Source organism: Mirounga angustirostris, unplaced genomic scaffold, assembly GCF_029215605.1.
Source record: "Mirounga angustirostris isolate CCGP_5_RB_7025 unplaced genomic scaffold, mMirAng1.0.hap1 SCAF_13, whole genome shotgun sequence".
Classification (NCBI taxonomy): Eukaryota; Metazoa; Chordata; class Mammalia; order Carnivora; family Phocidae; genus Mirounga; species Mirounga angustirostris.
The window spans coordinates 86,275,682-86,297,217 of NW_026991721.1; the positions used below are offsets into that span (position 1 = coordinate 86,275,682).

A 21,536-nucleotide genomic window follows, 5' to 3' on the forward strand; every position below is an offset into this window, starting at 1 on the left:
AGATTAGAGAAGGATACAGAAAACATACTTACTAAATTGCACATGGTGCAAAGCTAATGGGATGAGGACAGATTCGTGATATAAAAAAAGATCTCTGCACCTAGAAACAGGGATCAAAACAAATGAGGTCAAGTTCAATATGGATAAATGTGAAGCCTTACACTGAGGTTAATAAGATTCAGTCACAGGATAGAGAACTGGCTCAGCTTCAGTGTACTTTGAGTGGCTTTTCTCGTGTAGCTGTTGGAAAACTCAGTGCTGGTCTGTACCCACAGGAGTGCACGGTGTAGGGGGATGGTCTCATTTCCTCCTGAGGAGCATGATGTTCGCCTGGAAATGCTCCTGATGCTCTTGAGGAACATGGGCGTGCAGGAATGCTCCTGGGTGGGGGGATGGACAGAACCATCCCATCATGAATGCTTGAAGGAACCACCAAGGAATTTAAAAACCTGGATAGAAGTGGTGACAAAGGGACAGAAAACGTTTGGGAAACCTGTAGATGAAGAAAGATGAAACTTGTATGCATGGCTTCGACCCACAGAAGGAGGGTCAAGGGCTAGAACTCCTTAGAAGGCAGATTTGAGCTCAGGGTGTGTACTCCTTAAGAAATCATGATTGCAGTCCATAAAGAAAATTGAGTGGCTCAAAAAGGACAGAGCAACTGAATGTCTTAGCAAGTCAGGTGGCATCCTAAAGGACCACTGGGGGCCCTTCTGGGAAGCATGGTGATTGGGTCTCAGGTCCGGCCCTACCTCTGATTGTCATTACCCGTTAGCACGTTGTCCTTTGTCCATCTGGGGAGCTTGGGCAGGCTACGTGCTTTCACTGGCTGTGGCCGTCCTGTTGAGAATATTTGTCCCTGTACTGGGAAAATGGACTTATGTATTCTTTTTCATTGTGGTTTCCCTGGGTTGAAAACAGACAGTTGTACTGTGTGAATGTGTATGAATACGTTTTTTCCTTCTCTGTCCAGATTTATTTATTAAAAGAAAAACACATCTGCATAAAAAAGCCTTAGAACACAGGAAGAATGTCCACTTTGTTTTTCTTTCTGTAGCACCAAGACATGTGGGGTTTCAGCTTCCTCTAAGGGGTTTTTGAAGACTGGCTTTCATCTCAGACAAGGCTTTTTCCCATTGGAAAAAAACTGTCCTTTTTTGGTTTAAAAATGTATTTATATAATGTATAAATAAATAAGAAAGTCGAGAGAGAATTTCCTTTCAAAATTTATGGAAAAATGCTGCTTTCTGAACATCATTAATTGGAAGTGGCTGGCTCTTCCCAGCCTTCTTCCACTCTGCTCTCTGGTCTTTATTCTGGTGTAAGATTTCCCAGTATCTCCTTCCTCTGCGTTCACCTTTCTTTCCCTCTCTTCCTTCTCTGCCATCTGCCTTCCCTGCCTGCTCTTCTCCTCCTACTCCTCTCCCAGCTCCTCCCTGTCTGCCCCCTCCGCCCCTGCCCGTGGACCCCGCCGCCCACCCCGTGCCCCTCTTCCTTCTGCCTCTCCCGGGCTAGCCTTCCACGACGAGAGCCTTCGCTGCAAGAGGCCCTTCTCTGTGTTTGTTTCCTGCGTGGGAGGGAGGGGCAGGCCTTGAGAAAACAGTTCAAAAGTGCAGAAAAACTTTACCTCTTCCAGCCTAAATAAACGGGCTCCACTCCATTTGTTTGCCCAGATTTTTCCTTTTCTTTCCTCATCCTCCACCTTGACCAGCCTGGCCTTCCTGGTGATCCTCATGAGCCACGCCCCCCCCCATTCCTGTCTTACCCCCCAGACCAAGTGTCCGGTGGGCCCTGAGTCGAGCGGGTTAGGAGGAATGTTCTCTATCATGAAAATGATGGGGAAAACGGAAAGAAATGTCCTGGTGTTCAGCATTTCCGCCGCCCCTGCTTTAACCTCTGCTGATAGGTCTGGGTACAAAATACCTACCTGGCTTTAGCGTCTGAGGAACTGGGTTTGCGTGCCTGTCAGACCACCGTACTGGCCTGCCTGTCTTAGCAAAGTCACTCAGGGGACCTCTGTGAGCCTCAGTGTCCTCACCTATGTGATGGAGATAATACTGCAAACCTGGTCGTTTTCAGGATCATGTTAGAGTATGGGGGAAAAGGTTCTGTAAAATCTAAGATTCTGTTCTGACAACAGTTCTGAAAAATCAGAAGCTGGGAGGCAAGTGAAATGAAGATAAATTGCTTAGGCCCCAATTAACCAGCATCTCCAGGGTCTCTGGGAGGGAGGCATCAAAGGCCCATGTGTAAAGTCCAAGTAGAGGAAGCTGGGATTATATTATAGCAAGATGGAGCACGTTAGATATTTTCCTGAGTCTTCTTGAGTGGGGTGATCCTGGGCCACGTTGGCACCAAAAGCCTGTGGTCCTGTCATGAGGATTTTAGTTGATGGCAGAGCAGGAGTTTGGCCTCACTCAGAAGTGTAAGATGGGAAGAGCCCTTAGGAGCGCCTGTGGCCGTCTGAAAAGCTTTGGGGCTGAAAGGGACCAGTTCAGGCTTTCCTCCTGAGTAATATGGAAACGGGGCTCTGTGTTTTTCTCTGTATTTTTCATGACAAGGAAGTCACACGGTTCTGGGACATTCAGGACTTGTAAAACGTGTGGTGTGGTGGGAGTCAAGTGTAATCATCTACATAGGAAATGATATGAAGCATGTGACATACTCCGTAAATGGCTTGAAAGGATCATGTCAGAACTTTCAATTATTCTTCAAAATACTCTGTTGAGCTGTCCCTTTTTATGCAGGAATCTGAATCTCCACAGTTAAAACATCCTTTTAAATCGTGGGAGTGTCATACATTGAAGGGCATGTGGATGACGAGGGTAAAATGCAGCTTTTGAGTTTTGGCAAGTTTCAAACATCTAGAAAAGGGTCTTGAGGCCCAAATTACAATTTTGTTTTGTGCCATATTGACTCTGAAATGGCACTCTTAGGACCTTTTGAAAACCAAATGGCATCTTAAGCGGGTTGGATCCTGGAGCTGTGAGGTGTCGTGGCAAGACATATTTGAGATGATATTGCTGCAAAACAGGTTTCCCCCATAGCAGACTGGAGGGTGCAGCATAGGTCAGAAATTAGTCTATTCTGTTTTAAACAAAGAGCCAGATTCCGGAGATGTCGATTTCCATTGACATCTCAGGATCGGATTTTTGCATTCATTTTTTCTTATTTTCTCAGTTGCTTCCTTGTACCTGGGAAAATTGCCAGATTCCGTCTCCTTGCTGTCTCTCAAAGCATTAGGAAGTAAAATCGTGGTTTTTTTTTTTTTTTTTTTTTTTTAGTCTTGATATTTTACAAGATACTTTTTAGTTCTGTCCAAGTCACCAGTCATGTACTGAGCACCTCCTATGTATTAGGCTCTGGTATTTTCACACATATTTAATTTAATTTAATCCTCCCTGCAAGGTGGGGTGAGAATCCTGGGTAACGAAAGAATGCTCCATCTCGCTGCTCTTGGAGACCTGTCCTCGTGCACCTTCTCTTGCCAGGGCTGTTGGAAAAAAACACAGAATTGAGGAGTCATTCTGGCAGAGTTCACTCATTCAAATATTTCCTCTTTCAGGCCATTTGCCCAATGTGTAGGGTAGGAGATTTGAACTACTCTAAGTAGAGAGCAAGAAAACTTAGCTGCACGACCCAGGGGGCAGTTCTGCTTTCTGGCTCAGATTCTGGAACGGAAGAGCCTCTCTGGGTTTCCCTGAACACCTGGAATTAATTTGGGTTTTGCTCTGACTTCGAAACATTTGCTGAGGTGGAGGATGGTGGAGGGCGTAGGAAAGAAATAAATCCAGTGATTAAAAATAGCTTTGCATGTCAGGTGCCTGAACGGATTTGGGAACATGCCTGCAATCCCTTTTGTCTGGCAGGTCTGAACTCCGGCGCTGCCGAATTACAACCGCTTTCATTTGTTTTTCCTGCTCCCCTACCATGTAATGGTCAAGGGCTCATTGGAACCATGTGTGAGCCTGGTGAGTCACCAAATCCTCAAGACTTCAGTGGTAATAATGTGTTAAAACTCCTAGTGGGGGATGGGGCAGGGGTGGGTGGAGGGAAGAAGGGAGAGGACTGAAGTCACTTCCTACAGATGTTCGGATGTTCAGAAGCCCTCTCTGCAGGCATCTTTCCCAGGCCGGGCTGCGGGACCCGGGGCCGGTTTCCCCGGTGCGGTCGGGAGCATGCTTTGCCTGGGCCTGGGGACCATCTCTTTTGTTCCGCGGTGGCTTCCGTCTGAGAAGGGGCATCCACCTCGGCGGTGGCATGTTGTACCCAAGCCTATGTGCATTCCCTGGTGGCAGTGTGCATTGGCAGCAGGTCCAAGAGGCTGTAACTGGACGCTGGCTTGCCTTTTGGGTCAGCCAGGTCGTTGGAGGGCGAATTGGGGATTTTTCTGTGCCGCTTCTTCTCCCCTCTTTGGACTGGTTTTTTTTTTTTTTTTTTTTTTTTTTTTTAATTGGCGGGTGGCTTGTAGGAGATTGGGTATTAAGAGGAGGGCGGAAGCCTGGTTGTAGGTTTTCCTAACTCATAAGAGTCTCTTTCAGAGCTCCTGGTGTCCCCTGACGTGGGGCAGTGATGGACTATTGGGTAGGGATGGGTGGTTCCAGAAGGTGTGCCAAGCCCTATCTTGTTCTCTGCTTGCCGGAGTGCAGTCCTGCCCGTCCCTCATTGCTCTGTCCCATCATTAGGTCTGTGAAAACAGAGCTGAGGGCCTGAGGAGGCACACTGATTTCCCTTCTTTGCACTAACCTCAGCGCAGGGGCTTTGTGGATTAGACCAGCTCCCTCCGCTGGAAGGCCTGCCTGCCAAGTTTCTAGAGCCTATTACAGGATTGAGAATCAGGCGTGTGGGAGAAAGAGGACCCTGACTGGTCTCTTGATCCCTAGTTCCAACCCACCTGTCCATGAATGAGAGCCAGAGCAACAGACATGGGGTTGGAGGGCGAATTGGGGATTTTTCCTGTCACACTCTAATGAGATATTAGGGTCTTCAAGGGGGACGTCCTCTTAGAGGCCAGTAACAACTTTCCAGGGACAGTGAACTCTGCGGTCAGAGGGAGCAGCCCCTGGCCACAGCTATTTTTCTATTTCTATTGATCTAAAGGAGTAAAGATGCCTTCTTTCCCACACTGGGACTTTCTAGGCAGGTTGGCACTGCCCTTTGGCTGCTTGCCAACGTCCCCAGCCTTTTCTTGCATACTCCTAGTTACAGTTACAAGTTCATGAACCCTTAGGAAGAATGATCCCTGTGGTCTCTGCCTGTAGGTCAGGGGAGCCCAAGGGACTGGCTTTCCATCCTGATTTGGGCTCCTCTCTCTGATCCAACTTCCTCACTTCCCAGATCATAGCAGAGTGTTGCTGTCAAACAAGCTCTGTGGTTCACATGGGCTGATAAATAAAATGTAGACCTTGATGTAAGCACTGTGGAAAGTAATCTGAAGGCTTATTCTCCTTTTCCATCGGTTTATCTGTCTCTTGTCAGCTTTCCTATTATGATCCTCCTTTATCTAGAGAATGTCTGCATGACAATAAAATGTTTGTGGGTGAAAGGACATGTGGTCTGGGATTAGCTTTACAGTTCTTCAGTGTGTGGGAAGGAGATGAATTAGGAACTGGTAGTGTTGATAGAGTTCAAATACGATTTCATTGTACTCTTCCCTCTACTTCGGTGGATGTTTGAAAATTGCGATAAGGAAAATTAAAAATGCTATTCAACATTAACCTAGAACCTATTAATAGACTTCTTTTTGGCAATGCACTGATTAAGTGACTTATCCAGTGTGATTATATTAGTGGCAAAACTGAGATAAGAGCCCATGGATTTTTGACCAACAAGCCAAGGCAAGCCCCGTGCACGCCCCACTATGTCTTTTTCCCTTGTCTTCAGAATTCTCTTTCCAGTTGGGGCTATTGTTCTGTTTCCTCCCGGTATGAACCAGAAGGCTTCTTCTTGATTTCCTTTCACTTTAAGAAATATATTTCAGTAAGACTTAATGTAACTAATTAACCTTATATTATGCGCACAGTTGCCCGTCAAGGTGACTCAGGGGTGAACACAGACGAGGAAGGAAGCCAGGTTGTCATTTAATCTGTGTCACTTTGTATGGAAGGAAGGAAGCGTTGCTACCCATAGTCCCGAGAAGGGACAAGATTACAGTTGATTCTGTAAATGGCGTTTAATTATGTCTTTATGGGGCTAGCCATATGAAATTCTGGATTTGTTCAGTCCAGGAAAGGTTTTGTTTAAGTTTTTAATTATTTCCTCAAATGTATCTAATTTTCCAACTAAGAAATAAAAGTCCCATTTTCTCCCTCTGAGTTGTAAAAGTTTTAGTGTTCTTCGATCTCTGATCTATTCCTATCTGCTGCAGCAGTGGAATGGAGTAGAGAGAGCTTGAGTTTTAAGAGTTGAAAGACTGGGGTCCAGCCCTTGGCTGGGCCCTCCTGGCCCTCTGATTTTACACCATACTTGATCTCTCAGAGCTTTGCTTCCTCATCTGTAAAATGGGGATCCCTTAGGACCTCCCGAGGACCCTTGGAAGTTTCATGTGTGGTGGTATCGTGAAATAGTATTCATGAAGGGTCTTAGTGGACCATAAATTGGTTTTCAGATGACAGGCATATTATTCATTCTTGGTGTTTCTTGCATGCTCCTCTTGATTGGGACAGCAGCCCCCCCCCCCCCCCAAGATAGTATCATCATGGTAACCTGCTAGGGTTTGGCCAGTTGGATGGTTGTGCAAGACTGGAATAATGCACCTGGCATTTCTAGTTCTTAGCTTTGTTTCTCATCACCTAACTCTCAGATCCCAGACACTCCACTTTATTTTGTAGTTTATTTGAGAAAGGTGAGGGGACAAACATCTTAGGTCAGTAAGGCACTGTCCTGACTTCTCCCGGAACAAACATCACTTCAGGCATAGATTCTATGTAACATGGTTGATATGAGTCATTCGGTTCCAAACAATTGAACAGAATGGCATGAAAAGTCACATGAAAACGTTCTGGACGGGTTCTTGGACATTGAACAGCCCTTGACCTTGAGTTACATATAAGTGGATTGAAACCACAGTTCTGCATTTGACTTAAAACATCCATGGGGTGTGTATAAACTTTTGTTCAGGGTCAGGCCACAATGCAAAATGAGCAGATGTTTCCATGCATTCAGAATGGCCCTGGTTCGTTATGCCCCTATTAATTCAGGGAGTGCTCCCAGTTCATTTCCGCCTCGATACTGTGTAGTCTTGGTAAGACAAGAGTTTGGGACTGTTATTCACTCACGAGCTTCTGTACAACTCTTTTCTCTGAAACTTGGGGTGATTCTTATAAATATTAACTCACATTTAGGGTCCTGAGGGATAATCCCTGGGCAGGAAATCCAATATGCTTGTAAATGTTTTCAGTTTCTCATGCATTGTGTTTAGAGTCTCCACTGTATTGGCATAATATATCTTTGGGTCAGGTTCTCAGCCTTTTGAGACAAATGTGTTATTTGAATTTAAGATACTGCAATTACAAATATTAACACAAAGACAATTTTAGTACTTGTCCATGAAATACAAATACAGTTAGTGAATTTCCAGTGGGGGGGCGCATTGATTAATTTCTAGATGCCATCCCTAAAATTAGAAATATTTGGTACCTGATGCAAAAATATTATAACAGACCATGAGATAAAACATGGCAGGAATAACAGAGATGCCTTCTTGGGCTAAACTAGGTCGGATTCTCCACCTGTGTAATGATTTCATTATTGTTGTTGATCAGTGTAATTAACAGAACTGCTGCGACCACACCATAGGGGGAATTTTTGTGTTCATATTTTCTATGAAGGGGGTTTAATCTTTTAGATTAATGTCTGCTTTCAAATGTGATTATCCATCATCATTTAAATGCAATGCCCAGGCTACTACTGATAAAGACAATCCTGGCTAATTGTTCACTCACTTAAGGAGGGGGGTTTGCATTTTTTAAAACCAGTGTTCCACACTGTTTAATAAGGGAGAAAAGCTCTGACTTTTCCTGTCTGAATCCTTTGGGTCCAAGGGCAATGACACGCCTTCTGAGCTCATCGTATCCAAATGCAGGTGTCCCAAGTGTGCGGGGTTCGCCTTCGCCAGCCGAGCTGGGCTGTGAGCACTTTTCCAAGAGATCCAGCAGCCAGGGGCAGAGCTGATGGGCTCTCTGCAGCTGCAGCTGATAGCATGTGGACCAGGCTTTCGGAGATGGCACTGAGGTAGACAGGCAAAAGTCATTCCAGCTGCTTCTCTTGGAGAGAGTGAGTGAGAGCCTGGAAGGGCCGGTTCCCTAACCGGAACCTGCATGGAGCGCTGTCAGCCCCGCAGTCCTGTCCAGACCATACTTGCCAGAGTGTGTGGAGTTATAGGAAGCCGACTCCAGGAAACCTCTTTCTCAGGCTTTCTGCTGTCATCCTTGGCCTTCACATCACCTTAGCATCTTCTGTGTAGAAGATGCCTGGGGCCTCCTAGCCAATCTCATCCTTCAGTTCCAGCTTCTAGCACAACCACTGCTTGTGCCTTTGGCCTGGCCTGTGTTTTCCACATGTGTTGGCCTGGCCAATTTCCACCATCAGTAAAGTTCTTTTCATCGAATCATAAATCAATGGCGGGAACAAACACACAAAACAAAACCCACACAGTTCAAGTTCATGAATTTGTGTTGGACGGGAGTGAAGGGGAAGGGAAGTTGCCTCAAATTTGGAAAACAGTGAATTCACTATACATTTGTTGATTGACTCCTGTGTTCTGCCCTGTGCTAGGAGGTGGGGGATGCTGCCGTTATCCCTTGCAAAAGGAGTGCTCTTGGGTGAAATAAAAAGTCCCTTTCTCTGAGGTAACACTGGCTTCTACTCTAAGTGGAGACATTTCTGGACCTGGCACTTGGCTGTTCACAAAGGGGCAGCATTGATGTCTTTCTTGGTGACTCATTTGATGATTACTCCATTGTTTGAAGGGCTGGATGTTATGTAATCAACATTTTATCCCCTCCCCCCGTTTTTCCCTCTTAACAATCTGGGATTTTCCATCATTTTGTCAACCTTCCTGGAGGCATGTTGATTTTTCCACTAGATTACTAGATTTTTTTGGGCATGGCCCAGGGCTGCCCAGAGTCTCCACTCCCTAGAACTTCAGATTCACCCTCGGTGGCAGGGCCTGGGGAGCAGCTGCTGTGAACCCTTCTGTGCTTTTAGGCCAGAGCTGGACTCCAAGCTGTTTCCTGAGGGCATCACTCAAAGCAAACCAGAGAGAAAGTGCTTTCTTGCAATGTAGTTTCCATTCATTTTGACGTTCAGAGACAATCTATTTGCCCCTGTTTTCAGAGATCACCAATTGTCATCTTTTCCCTTCTATGTTTCCATTTCATTCAGCCAGTAACACATATTTATGTCCAAGAAATTTTTTTTTTTTAACTGGTCAGGGCATAGGGATGGCTAGTTGAGGAACTTCTCTAGTAGCCATGCCTGGAACCCAGCCATTGTATAAGTCAGTTTCGATTGATACCCTCAAGATCCAAGGTGAGGAAGAGGGCTTCTGGAAATTACTACAGCAAAGTGTTATCACTGCCTGAAGATCATGCGATGGCTCATCGGAATTCTCAGGCCATTTCTTTGCCTATTAGCTTTTTATGGGAACTTGTGCCTGAGGTGAATGCTGGGGATTTTTAACCAGAGCCACATTTATGTATCTTTGCTTTGAACATGTCTGCAAGTACAAGAGGGATTGGGCATAGAGATAAAAATACAGATGGATGTCGCAAAGGATGACACGTTCGTGAACATGTAGATTTTGATCCCTCACTCTTCCTCGCCACCTACAGAAATCAGGTTTTAGAGCCACTACCTCCCGTACACGCTTCAACTTCGTCCACTTACATGACCTGTATCACCATCTCCCTAGTGAAAGCCACCATCATCTTTCACCCAACGATTTTTTACCAAGTCTTCCACATCTACTCATAGGTACCTCCTCAGTCATTCTTTACAGAATAGCTAAGATGATCTTCTCTCTCTCTTTTTTTTTATCCATTTTTATATTGTGGTAAAATACACATAAAATTCACCACCTGAACCATTTTTAAGCATATAGATTGGTGGTGTTATGTACATTCATAGTGTTGTACAACCATCACCACCATCCAACTCCAGAACTCTTTCCATCTTGTAAAACTAAACCTTTCTTCCCATTAAATAACAACTCCCCATTCCCTTTCTCCCTCCAGGCTCTGGCAGCTACCATTCCACTTTCTGTCCTGATGAATTAGATTATTCTAAGTACCTCATATAATGTGTCTTTTTGTGATTGGCTTATCTCACCTAGCCTAATGTGAAGGTTCATCCATGTCATAGTTCATGTCAGAACGCCCTTCTTCTTTAAGGTTGAATAATATCGCATTGTATGTATATATACAACATTTTGCTTACCCATTCATCTGTTGATGGACATTTGGGCTGCCTCCACATTTTAGCTATTGTGAACGATGCTGCTGTGAACAGAAGTATACAAATCTATCTTGAGGACCCTGCTTCAGCTCTTTCAGGTATATCGAGAACGCCTAAAACTCAACAACAAAAACCCAAAAACTTTATTAAAAATGAGCATAATCCTTGAATAGACATTTCTGCAAAGGAGATACAAAAATGGCCAATAAGCACATGGAAAGATGCTAAACATCATTTGTCATTAGGGAAATGCAAATCAAAACTACAGCGTGGTACCACTTCATGTCCACTATGGTGCCTTAATAGATTCCATGCCTCTCTTCCCACCTCCTCTCAATCAGCTGTCCTCCTGGTTCCTCTGCTTCAGCTGCATTGATATTTTTGATACTAAAATTGGCCAGGTTTCCCCTCCTCCCCCCATTTCATAAACTTCATCTCTGCTCCTCCCCTTGTCTAGGACCATGGTCCTCTAACTTGGGTGGTCATCAGGAGACCTGGATTGTGAGTTAAAAGCACAGATTTCTGGGCTCCCCCCACCCCTTCCCAGAGGTTCTGATTCAGGAAGTTTGGAGTGGAGCCGAGAATTTTGAGAATTTGCATTTCTAACAATTTCCAGGTGATGATGATACAGCTGGTCTGGGGACCACACTTGGGAGAACTCTGGTCTAGTGTGTTTTTTCTTTTTTAAACTCGTATGCATGCTTTAGATCTCAGGTCAAGCATCTCTTTTCTCCTAAGGGAGGCCTTTTCTGATTCCTCTGGACTTTCGGGAATTCTTGTTCTATGTTAACATCTCCTCTTATGCTTCTCATGAAGCCCTTATTGACATATTTGAATGTTCAATTGTGTTACTAGTTCTGTAATACCTAAATCCTCTGCCAGCATCTTATCTCCAGCTCCATGAGGGCAGAGATCATTTCTGTCTTCTTCACTGCTTGCCTCTCTAATTCCTTGCACATAGCAAGTGCTCAGTAATGATGTGTTGAATGGATAAATATTGTCATTTCCTTTTCATGGAAGTAGGTAGCAACATTAATACTCTCAGTGAATGTGAAGGATGAGTAGGGACTATGAGTGAATTAGTAAAGCTATACAGAAAGAATAAGCATTTTTTTTTTTTTTTTTTTGTCAAGGATGCAAAACATTCTAAGCAACAGTCAGGTTTTTCTTTTTTTTAAGGGCCTAGCACACTGTGGAAAGCCCCCCAAATTTTACCTGCCCTGGTGAGGATGTTAGTACAGTTATTTCTCAGCTTGCCTTCTTCAGGCCATTCATGCCCTATTATCTTTTATGGGTGGTTAACTACCTATTAGTTTTTTTTTAAATTGAGATGCAATTGGCATATGTTAGTTTTAGGTGTACAACATAATGATTTGATATTTGTATCTATTGCTTAATGATGACTGTCGTGTCTAGTCTTCATCACCTGTGCTATTTTTTATTATTCATATGATATATTTTTTTTTCCTTACAGATATGGAATGTGCTGATGTCCCTCTATTAACTCCAAGCAGCAAAGAAATGATGTCTCAAGCATTGAAAGCTACTTTCAGTGGTTTCTCTAAAGAACAGCAACGACTGGGAATTCCAAAAGGTGTGTTTTGTTGATGGGAAAAGAGAGGGATGGAATCAGACTTTCGGGTGAGGTTAGTTTTCTCAGCTGTAGATCTCTACAGACATCATGACTAAGCACACTTCGGTCAGCCCCTGCAGATGGTTGCAGACGTCTGCTAGAACAATCGTAGACCCATGCCAAGCCTTCCCCATCTCCCAGCTTTTGACATAGCCATCTTGGTCGTAGGACAGTGGTTCCCAAACTTGTTTGCACACGAGATTCAGGAACTTCAAAAAATTCCACAGCCCGGGCCATGCCCCAGGCCCATGAAGTTGCAATTCCTGGTAATTGCAAAGCACAGTCAAGCTTGGAAAACAGTATGAGAGTCATTCTGGGCCATCACTGGATGAACTCAGTGAGCTACATTCCTTGGAATGTAACTGATTGCTCTTTTCTTTACCATGTGCTTTGGTGAAATGTGTTTATGCTTGGGTGTTCTCATCTGAAAGGGTTTATTCAGGAATGTAAGGGGACGGGAGTTGTCAAAAAGGACAAATGACTGGAGAACACTCAAGCCTCCAGCAAGCAATGTTTCCTGAACAATTGAGAGCAGAGAGAACACTTTTCTCTCGAGTAAGAGTATCGCTATTTGCTGCTTCCAGCCCAGTCACACCCACATCTTAGAGTCTGTGACTGCACCTCCAAACCTTTTCTCATGTATATACTACTTCCCCACAAAACTCGTCTGACAGCAATGCCCAACATCCTCTTAGGATCACAAAGCAGAATCAAGTGAATTCTGACCCCTGGGTTTTGTAGCATCTCATAAAGTCATCTTCTAGGTCGAAGGGGGCAGAGTCGGGGTGCGGGGGGGACCTGGACAGCAGATGCGATGTGAACAGCACAGCCTGCCTGCCGTCCTCTGAGCTCCGAGGGCACCACGCTGGTGTAGTCGTGTTCAACCTCAGCCACGCGGGAAGAGCATGTCTTGTCTGTTCTCAGACGCTACTCCACACTTGCACAGCGTCTGGTATAATGAAATCAGGCGCCTGATAATGCTGTTATGACTAAGGACCATTTGAATGGCTTACTATTACTAGTTGCTCTGATTATGACTAGCCATAGTTAGCAAAGATAAAAATGATTAATTCTAATGCCTCAGGTCAGTCACGACAGGGAAGAGCAGGGATAGGTGAGTGCAATCTCCAAATGCACGTGACTTTGTTCTTATTGTTATGAAAGATGTCATTCTGTTCCTTGGTCCTGGGCTTAAAAAAAAAAAAAAAATCTCATGAAAGTAAGGCAGTGAGAGAAGAGATTTATGAGTCTCTGTCTGAATAGAGGGTGGAGACTATTCCTGTATTACTTTGTGGCTGATGATAGTGATCTCCTAGCTTGGATAGGGATGTTGAGTGTGAGGGGGAGTGTTACAGAAAGTGCCCCGAGACATGCCTTTACAGGCTGGTGCTTCCTAAACCTGTAAATCAGAGAACATCCTCAGGTGAGTTCAGATCCTTCAATGTCCTCGCTTGGGCACGAGGGAAAGCCTGACCTGCTGGATCTTCCTTTGACCTTTCTCCTCAGACCCCCGGCAGTGGACAGAAACCCATGTTCGGGACTGGGTGATGTGGGCTGTGAATGAGTTCAGCCTGAAAGGTGTGGACTTCCAGAAGTTCTGTATGAATGGAGCGGCCCTTTGTGCACTCGGGAAAGACTGCTTTCTCGAACTGGCCCCAGACTTCGTTGGGGACATCTTGTGGGAACATCTCGAGATCCTGCAGAAAGGTAACAGGGTGGGGACAGAGCGAGGAGGAAGCCATGTGGGGTTGTTGCAGCAGTGGGTGGGGGAGCAAAGCCCAGGGCAGGACGTCAATGCCATTACGTGTGGGTGTCCGATCACAGCGTATATATGATCTCCGGAGACACGTCGGGTAGGCATGGAGCAGGTGCTCAATAAATGTCAGTTTCTTTTATGTATTGGAGGTTCAGATTTTAATATTTCGCAAGATTGCACTCCCGAAGCTTCTCGGGATGCAGAATTCTGATCCCAGTCCTTACCTTAGACTCATGGGCTGTTCGAGCAGTGTCAGCAACCAGCTCTCAAGACAGATCGTTGGTTTTTGGTTTTTGTTGTTGTTTTTTTGGTTGTTGTTTTTGTTTTTTGCCCCTGACCATCTTAATACACATTCCCTTGATCCATGGCAGTGTGATACCTGTCCACCTCCACAAGAGAGCTTAGCTTCTCAGAGCTAATTGCTAAGACTGGCTTCTCTGCCCACTCCCGGGGGGTGGGGGGATTGCTGCAATGTGGGCTACCTTTTTCATCTGCAGCAGAAGTGGGGGTTGGATCAGGACACCGTGTTGCAACCTTGTAATGACATGGCCTCCCCTCCCAGCCTCTTCCAACCTTTTTGGACCAAGTGACTCATGTACCACAGTCCTGGCTGAGTATAGAAACAGCAACAGGCGGCAAACCTGGGTGTTTTTGCACTTATTTTTCTGAATTTCTTCTTAAAATAAATTGCAGTTACCAGCAGTCCTTGGTGGCCTCCAGCTGACTGTAAGCCTAGAAGCTCGTTGCCCTCTCTGACCCAGGCCCACCCTTTCCCTGTGGTCACCAGCTCCAAGCTTGGACGCAGATGCCGGGGGGCAGGGAGCAAAGCTCCAGATTAGCACTTTTGTTCCATATAATACCTTCCTTTGTGTAAGGATATTTTCCACTCCGCAATGCTCAGGAGAGCCCCAAATTAGATTCCTCTGGGCTCAGAAGTGTTATCTTTCTTCCTTCTCTTCAGCGTCTGCTGGAAAATAAATAAATAAACACAGTCCAGAACTAGGTGAATCTTGCTGAGGCTGCCTCCGCTGAGGACTGCAGGGCACAGGCTTCCCGAAGCACCGACGGGGTGTCCGCATTAACTGCACAAACACCCACTCCTGTAGGTTGACATGAGTGACCTGTTTATAGAGGGAAAAGATAGGGCAGGCTTATAACAGATCTGATGTAACTGTTGGCATATAAACACAACAGTGGATTCTACCGGACTGTGTAACCCAAACATATCCCACTAATATGCTCTTCCCCTCTGTTTATCTCCATGGAGCAACCAGGTGTGTTGGAGTGTCTGTGATCACAGTTATGACTAATAACTGTAGAGCAGCTCCTTGTTTCCCAAGTGCTTTCCGATGCATTTTCTTTCTTTCTTTTTTTTTTTTTTTGATTTTATTTATTTATTTGAGAGAGAGAATGAGAGAGAGAGAGAGCTTGAGAGGGGTAGGGTCAGAGGGAGAAGCAGACTCCCCGCTGAGGAGGGAGCCCGATGCGGGACTCGATCCTGGGACTCCAGGATCATGACCTGAGCCGAAGGCAGTCGCTTAACCAACTGAGCCACCCAGGTGCCCCCTGATGCATTTTCTTGTTGGATTCTCAAAACAGCCCCGTGAGATAAGAGGACCAACAGATGAGTTGGTGTCCTCATCTGTAAAATGAGGGCAGATTAGGTGGTTTCCTCAAGATCACTCATTTCCTTAAAGTTGGTCTTTTCGATTTAACTTCCTGCCCTGCGTTCTTTGTATAACAATATGGACTCGCAGGGGTGGGAGCGTCTGGGCCCCTAAGACAGGTGTGGCCTACCTTCCTGCAAAGGAAAAGGTTTAAGGGAATTTAGGCCAGTCGGGAAATCATTGAGAATGTTGGAGGACAAAAGTCCTGTCATCCCACCCATTTGCTACTGGGAGAGGCAGTAGGAACTGTCTCTCTTGAGATCCCTGAAGAGCCCAGCTCGAGGTTTGTATGGAGGCTAAGCTTTTGTTCTGTAATTAAACTAGAGCAACACAGCCCAGAACATAGCTCTTTGGGGTGGGGTGGAAGGCCAAAGGTACAGGGATGTTTCAATCTGATAAGCTGCTAAAACAAAGTTTAATCATTTTATCTCAATTGGGAACTGTTTTTCTGTGCAGGTATAAACTTGTTTTCCCAGCAGCCTCTGCTCCCAACAAGCTATCAGATACCCAAGGAAAAACCCAAGCCAACACTCCCTCTGTATGTCTGAGTCTTACAGTGAAATAGAATCAGAGCACTCCATACAATGGTCGAGGTCACACCATTGGATTCCAGGGTAATGAGAGGATCCTTGAGCTCACCTTAGTTCAGTGGAGATCCTGTCTGTGCTTAGTTAGCTGCACCCACATTCCATTCTCATGCCAGGGGGAGTTGGCATCTGGTTGCCAACAGTAGTTAGTGATAACTGTTCTCTGTCTTCACGTGAGCCCTGCCATAGCCACCAAATAGTCACCTTACCAGTGTCCAGTTCTTCTCTGGGCCTACACTTGAAATCTGGGGGTGATGGAAAAAAAAACACAACACAAAAACCAGACATCTGTTAGAAGTGGGGGCTCTAAAATCTAACTACCTAAAGATTGTAATGTATTTCTGAAAAAAATTTTGGAACCAATCAGTTCAAGTGTTGGGGACCAATTCGGGTAACTTCCCAAGACGTCTCAAAACCTCTGATGGTAACGTGGTGCACGCATGCATCAGAATGAGGGTGGGATGCCTTCCCAAGCCTTAGAGATTACTCACTGGTGCTGCTTCCAAGATATTAAATCCCATTTTGCAGCTACTGAAGTAATAGACTTAGCCATACTTTTGTGATCTCATCTCTAGACAAGGCCCCAGTCAGGGTAGACTCAGACACCCGCTCAGTTAATGAACATGCCGATTTCTTAGAAGAGGGACTGAGATCATTGCAGTCCTTGTGTCCAAGGTCCTTTTAGGCCAAACGCTACTTGCCTATTGACCTCTTTGCTTGGTTCTCTGTCCTGTTACAGAGGATGTGAAACCATATCAAGTGAACGGAGTCAACCCTGCCTATCCAGAATCCCGCTATACCTCGGATTACTTCATTAGTAAGTTCATCGTCCACTCTTCTCTCGTTTTGCTTGCTAGCGTGGGAACCTAGGAAAGGATTCCTGTCCCAGATGATCTCAGGCTCCTTTGTGGTAATTCTGTGGAAAATGGTATTTTCTTAAATGTGGCCTCTTTGTCATTAATTTTGTTATTCCCACGAGGCATGAGGCTTCAGCCTATTTACCTGTTGGTATTTTTATCAACCTGCCAACTCCTACACACCAGGATCTCTCCCGATATCTTCAGCATGAAAATCATGCAGAGGGACTACAGCTTGACCCCCGAACTTTGATCTTACTTGACCCTGCGTACCACGGTGGCCATCAGAGGTTGGGGTTAGGGACTTGGTTGTGGCCCTTGTTCTTTCCCTTTTTACTAGTAGATATGACAGCATGTCCTCTGATCCTTCCTCAAGAGTGTTCCATGAAGCTTCAAATTCTGTTACAGAAAATAAAGCCTTCTCCCTTATGGTAGGTGATGCCTAACCTTCACGGAGAGGGGGCCAGAATAAGAGAATTAGGGGAGGGCTGTTCTTATCCGACGGCCTTGCTTTTGAAGGGAGTCTTGAGCAGGTTTGTTTTCATTTTACCTTTTTATTTTATTTTGATTTTTACTCTAATAAGAGCAATGATATTAAGTACTGAGAGAGCAAGGGCTTATTGTGTACCAGAAGTGTCGGTAGGCACTTTACATATATACTCTCCTTTGCGCTTCTTCACAGCACTCCGAGGGAGATTGCAATCATCCCTATTTTAGAGATGTGTGAATTAAGCCAGAAGAGGGAAGTGTCTTGTCCAGGAAGTATCTTGTTAAGTAGTGGAGCAAGGTGAAACACCTAGGCCCTTCTGACTTAAAATATGTTCCTTTCATCCTGTAAGGTTGTCAGCTTGTTTTCGTCTTGTGGGGCTGTTGTGAATGGCGAAGACCTGCCTGTTGTAGGTACAAATTGGCGCTCTCTCCAACAGCACACGTTCTCTGTTTCCAGGTTATGGTATCGAGCATGCTCAGTGCGTTCCTCCCTCGGAGTTCTCAGAGCCTAGCTTCATCACAGAGTCCTACCAGACACTCCATCCCATCAGCTCGGAGGAGCTCCTCTCCCTCAAGTATGAGAACGACTACCCCTCGGTCATTCTCCGGGACCCTCTGCAGACAGATACCTTGCAGACTGACTACTTTGCCATCAAACAAGAAGTTGTAACCCCAGACAACATGTGCATGGGGAGGACCAGTCGTGGTAGGTCAGATTTCTTCTCTAGAAGCTCTTGGGTTTCCAAGAAGTACCTGACTTTGTGAGTTTTTCAGGTCCCATTATTTTTTTCTTTGCTATTGGTCCTGTGCATGCCTTAGTTTCAGCCTTTCCATTAGAATGTCTAGATACTAAGAGCTTTCCAACATGGAAGTGTTGCCAAGTCCGCCATCATGACGAAGACTGTGCGTCCATGGTGGAATTGGTGTGATGACCGATCCCATTTCTTATTTGGGTAAAATATTTTATGAAACGATAACTCTAGTTGAAGGTGGTTGTTTTTTAAGGTATGATTTATCTTCTGTGAGAGCATTTTGCTTGGGGAAGACACAATCTGATAAGAATGGTTCAGGTGACCTTCCTGGAAAGCCCTTAGCTTCCCATGTAGCCTAGCGATCCTCCCAGCATTGTCCTGTGTCAGACTGCAGACCTGGGCTGGCTATCTGAATGACCTCTGCTTCTCATCTTGGGCTCTCTAGCCTCCTGTGACTTCTTTGGTTTGGGAAGATACAAGATGGTTAACCAACGGTTTATTTGGAACCAGTCATCAGCAGTGTGGTGAAAGTGTGTATTTAGCTAGAGGACCAGGGAGAGAGGTGGCCAGAGGCTTCCAGAAGGAGGTACTCTTGTTGACATGACTATTATGACAATGATAAAATATTCACTGACAGTGAAGTAAATGTTTCAAAATAGAGCTGACTTTATAAAGCAAGAAAAAGAAAAAAGGAAAAAGGTGAAGTACACCCAAATTTAAGATCAGAACATGAACGCTCAGAGGTGCAGCCCACCTCCTCAAGTGTCCAGATGTTTTGTGTCTGAGAGAAGTACAGTCCTCTGTAAGGAGGGATTTGTTCATTGAGGAAGAACTAGCCGATTTCTAGAGAGTTGAAAAAAAAAAGACTTTTCCAGTGGATAAAGGGGAAAAAAGCTACGAACAGGAAGAGGAACAGGAGAAGCTCATCTGAGTGGTGCTCTGAGGCATTTGGTCTCAGGAGTCGGGCTTGGCAGGCCTCGTAGTGATTTCTGCTCAGGGATGACCCTGCGCTCCTCCTCTGAGTCTCTCAGAGCAGAACCCAAAGACATCTTTACTTTGAAGAATTACTCTGCAGGCACCAGGGGCCATCCACGTTGTCATCTTCTTCGAGCTTCAGCCTCACGTTTCCTCCCAGCAGGCCCTAGGAAGAGCGGCGGGCCCTGCGGAGGGAAAGTCCCTAGCAAAATCTGAACCTGCAATCTTCCTTCTTAGGGCCCCAGGGTGTTTGTGTGTCAGACCGAAGGGGATGGGTGGAACCAGTTTTGCCTTCCCCTTTCTCTTTTTTATTTTTGGATGCATGTCTATTTAAATACATACACACATGTATGTGTATTTTTTTCTTTTTTCTTTCTTTCTTTTTTTTTTTTTTCAGGCAAGTCAAAGCAACAAAACTACTTTCTTTCTCCTGGGGCTTTCTGTGCATAGACGTGATGAGGCCGGGGCTGAGGGTTGGGCCCGGGCACGGTGTCACTCGGGGAGCTCTGCCGTCAACTTGTTTCTAAATTGCGTCTAGCTTTGCTTTTGCGTGATCGTCCCTTCTCCCTCTCCTTCTCTCGGTTCTGGGTTTGGGGCCCCACCATCCTTCCAAACCCATGTCAGTGACTGGGGACCAGATAGCAACCTGAGCAGAGGGGCAGGAGATGTTTCTCTCTGACCCCGTTCCCCCTCCCTCCGAGCAAACTGACCATTGGCACTGGAGAGGAAGCCCTTGTTGTTCCCAGCTGCTGTTTGCATTTTAGAGGTCCCGCACACCTGCCCTTGGACGTGCGGTGAGCGGTTAGACAGAGAGCATGACTGCTAGTTGATGATTAGTAGTAATGATCGCAGTGTCCCTATACTGCATTATAGGTTACAAAGTGCTTCTGTGTCCCACTTCTTTGGACTCTGAGTACTGTCTTTGTGTCAGGCTGTCCAGAGCGTTGCTGGGGAGGCTACCCCGTCTACTGTGTAGCGTGCACTCAGGTCTGTTTGGTGGAGTCAGACGGCTTTGGAAGGCCTTGCTCTGAGACAGTTCAGAGAAGCCGGCCAGTGGGTGTCTTAGAGGACACAGGCTTCCCTGCCTGAGCACAGTAGCATAACTGAGTGCCTAATCCAGTTGGATCCAACCCATTTTTGGAGAAAATACCCGTAAATGAAGGTTCCCAGCTCCAGGATTGTGAAATAGAGCTAAAATGAAAGCAGCCTACTGCTATAAACCGCAGCTCTCAACAGAGTTACATTTGGCTCATGTTTGAGAGGCTGCCAGAGGGTGGTTATGGCCTAGTTTAGTGCCCTTGCTTCTTGGGGCTCCTTGGAAACTCAGCTCTCCTGCTTTGGGAAGTTCAGTCTCCATGCCCTCCAAATAGAAAAGTGACTGATAGCGAGAGAATCGTTTCAGAGAGATTGAAGTATAAATGCTGCCTAAAGTATTGGTGACTTGCTGGGGTGTTCTCCACGAAAAGATGAATTCTCTTTCTTAGGCTGTTGGTGTGTTTGTCTCACAGAGAAGTTGAATGACCATTAAGATGGGTAGCTGGTCTAAGCAAACGCCTTTTTATGAGATGCCGCAAATTTTCCTTGTTCTGTTAAAAAGAGGCTCTTGCGTTCTGGTTGTAGGCTGTTTTCTTGAGTCTTTTCATGTGAATTTCTGGAAAAGACGATTCTTTCATTTGTTATGATAATAAAAAACTTACAGATGTGCCAGTGGACGGGGTAGGCGGTGCCAGTAACCCATGGAGCTCTTAGTTTGCCTTCTGGAGATTACTCTTCTTTGGATGATTCGAGGAAGGAATGAGATTAAGTGGATAAATAATTACCTTTCTGTTAACAGCAGTATTGGAGGGGGATAAGAGGTTCAGGAAATCTTACAACAGTGGCTTTACAAAAAATATATATATTTAACTGAATACCTTTTATCTTGGATTTTTTTTGCTTGCTTGTTTAAATTTTATGAGCAACGTATCTTCCCTCCTAATTACTGTATATTTAATTTTGGTTTAGACACCATAATTAAATATTTGAATTCCACTGTTTTAGCCAATCCCCACTATTACAAAGGGGAGAATACACCAGAAAACCACCAGTATTAGCTTGTCTCGGCCAACCGTATTCTGGGTTTTAAACTCTATCGTAGACCAGCCACCCCTGAACAATTGAGAGTTGACCTAGTATTTCTACACACACGTTTGTCACATCCATTTGCCTCTTGGCCAGTGCTGACCTGAGGTGGTCATGTAGTCTCCTGTGATTTAATTTAGGTTGCCTGAAAAGTATCTGAAAGGGGAACATAGAAAATATTCCTGTGTGCTTTTCAGCTTTTAGATAACATTTATTTTCCTCCAAATTATTTATTTTTTGGGTT

The 21,536-nt window shown here is 45.2% G+C and overlaps 1 protein-coding gene across 5 annotated transcripts in view; it reads left to right on the top strand.

The window, feature by feature from the left end:
* The window catches only part of ETS1 (ETS proto-oncogene 1, transcription factor), a 116,404-nt gene that overhangs the window by 70,914 nt on the left and 23,954 nt on the right, over window positions 1-21,536 (top strand). For 4 of the 5 annotated variants that reach the window (XM_045894707.3, XM_064577239.1, XM_045894708.3 and 1 more), the window contains 4 exons: window positions 11,930-12,049; window positions 13,595-13,795; window positions 16,838-16,915; window positions 17,902-18,150. In XM_045894707.3, the coding sequence (XP_045750663.1) occupies window positions 11,930-12,049; window positions 13,595-13,795; window positions 16,838-16,915; window positions 17,902-18,150 (648 nt within the window). Of the gene's footprint in view, window positions 1-3,869; window positions 3,972-11,929; window positions 12,050-13,594; window positions 13,796-16,837; window positions 16,916-17,901; window positions 18,151-21,536 lie in introns of all 5 variants that reach the window. The other variant, XM_064577238.1, reaches the window with a different exon arrangement.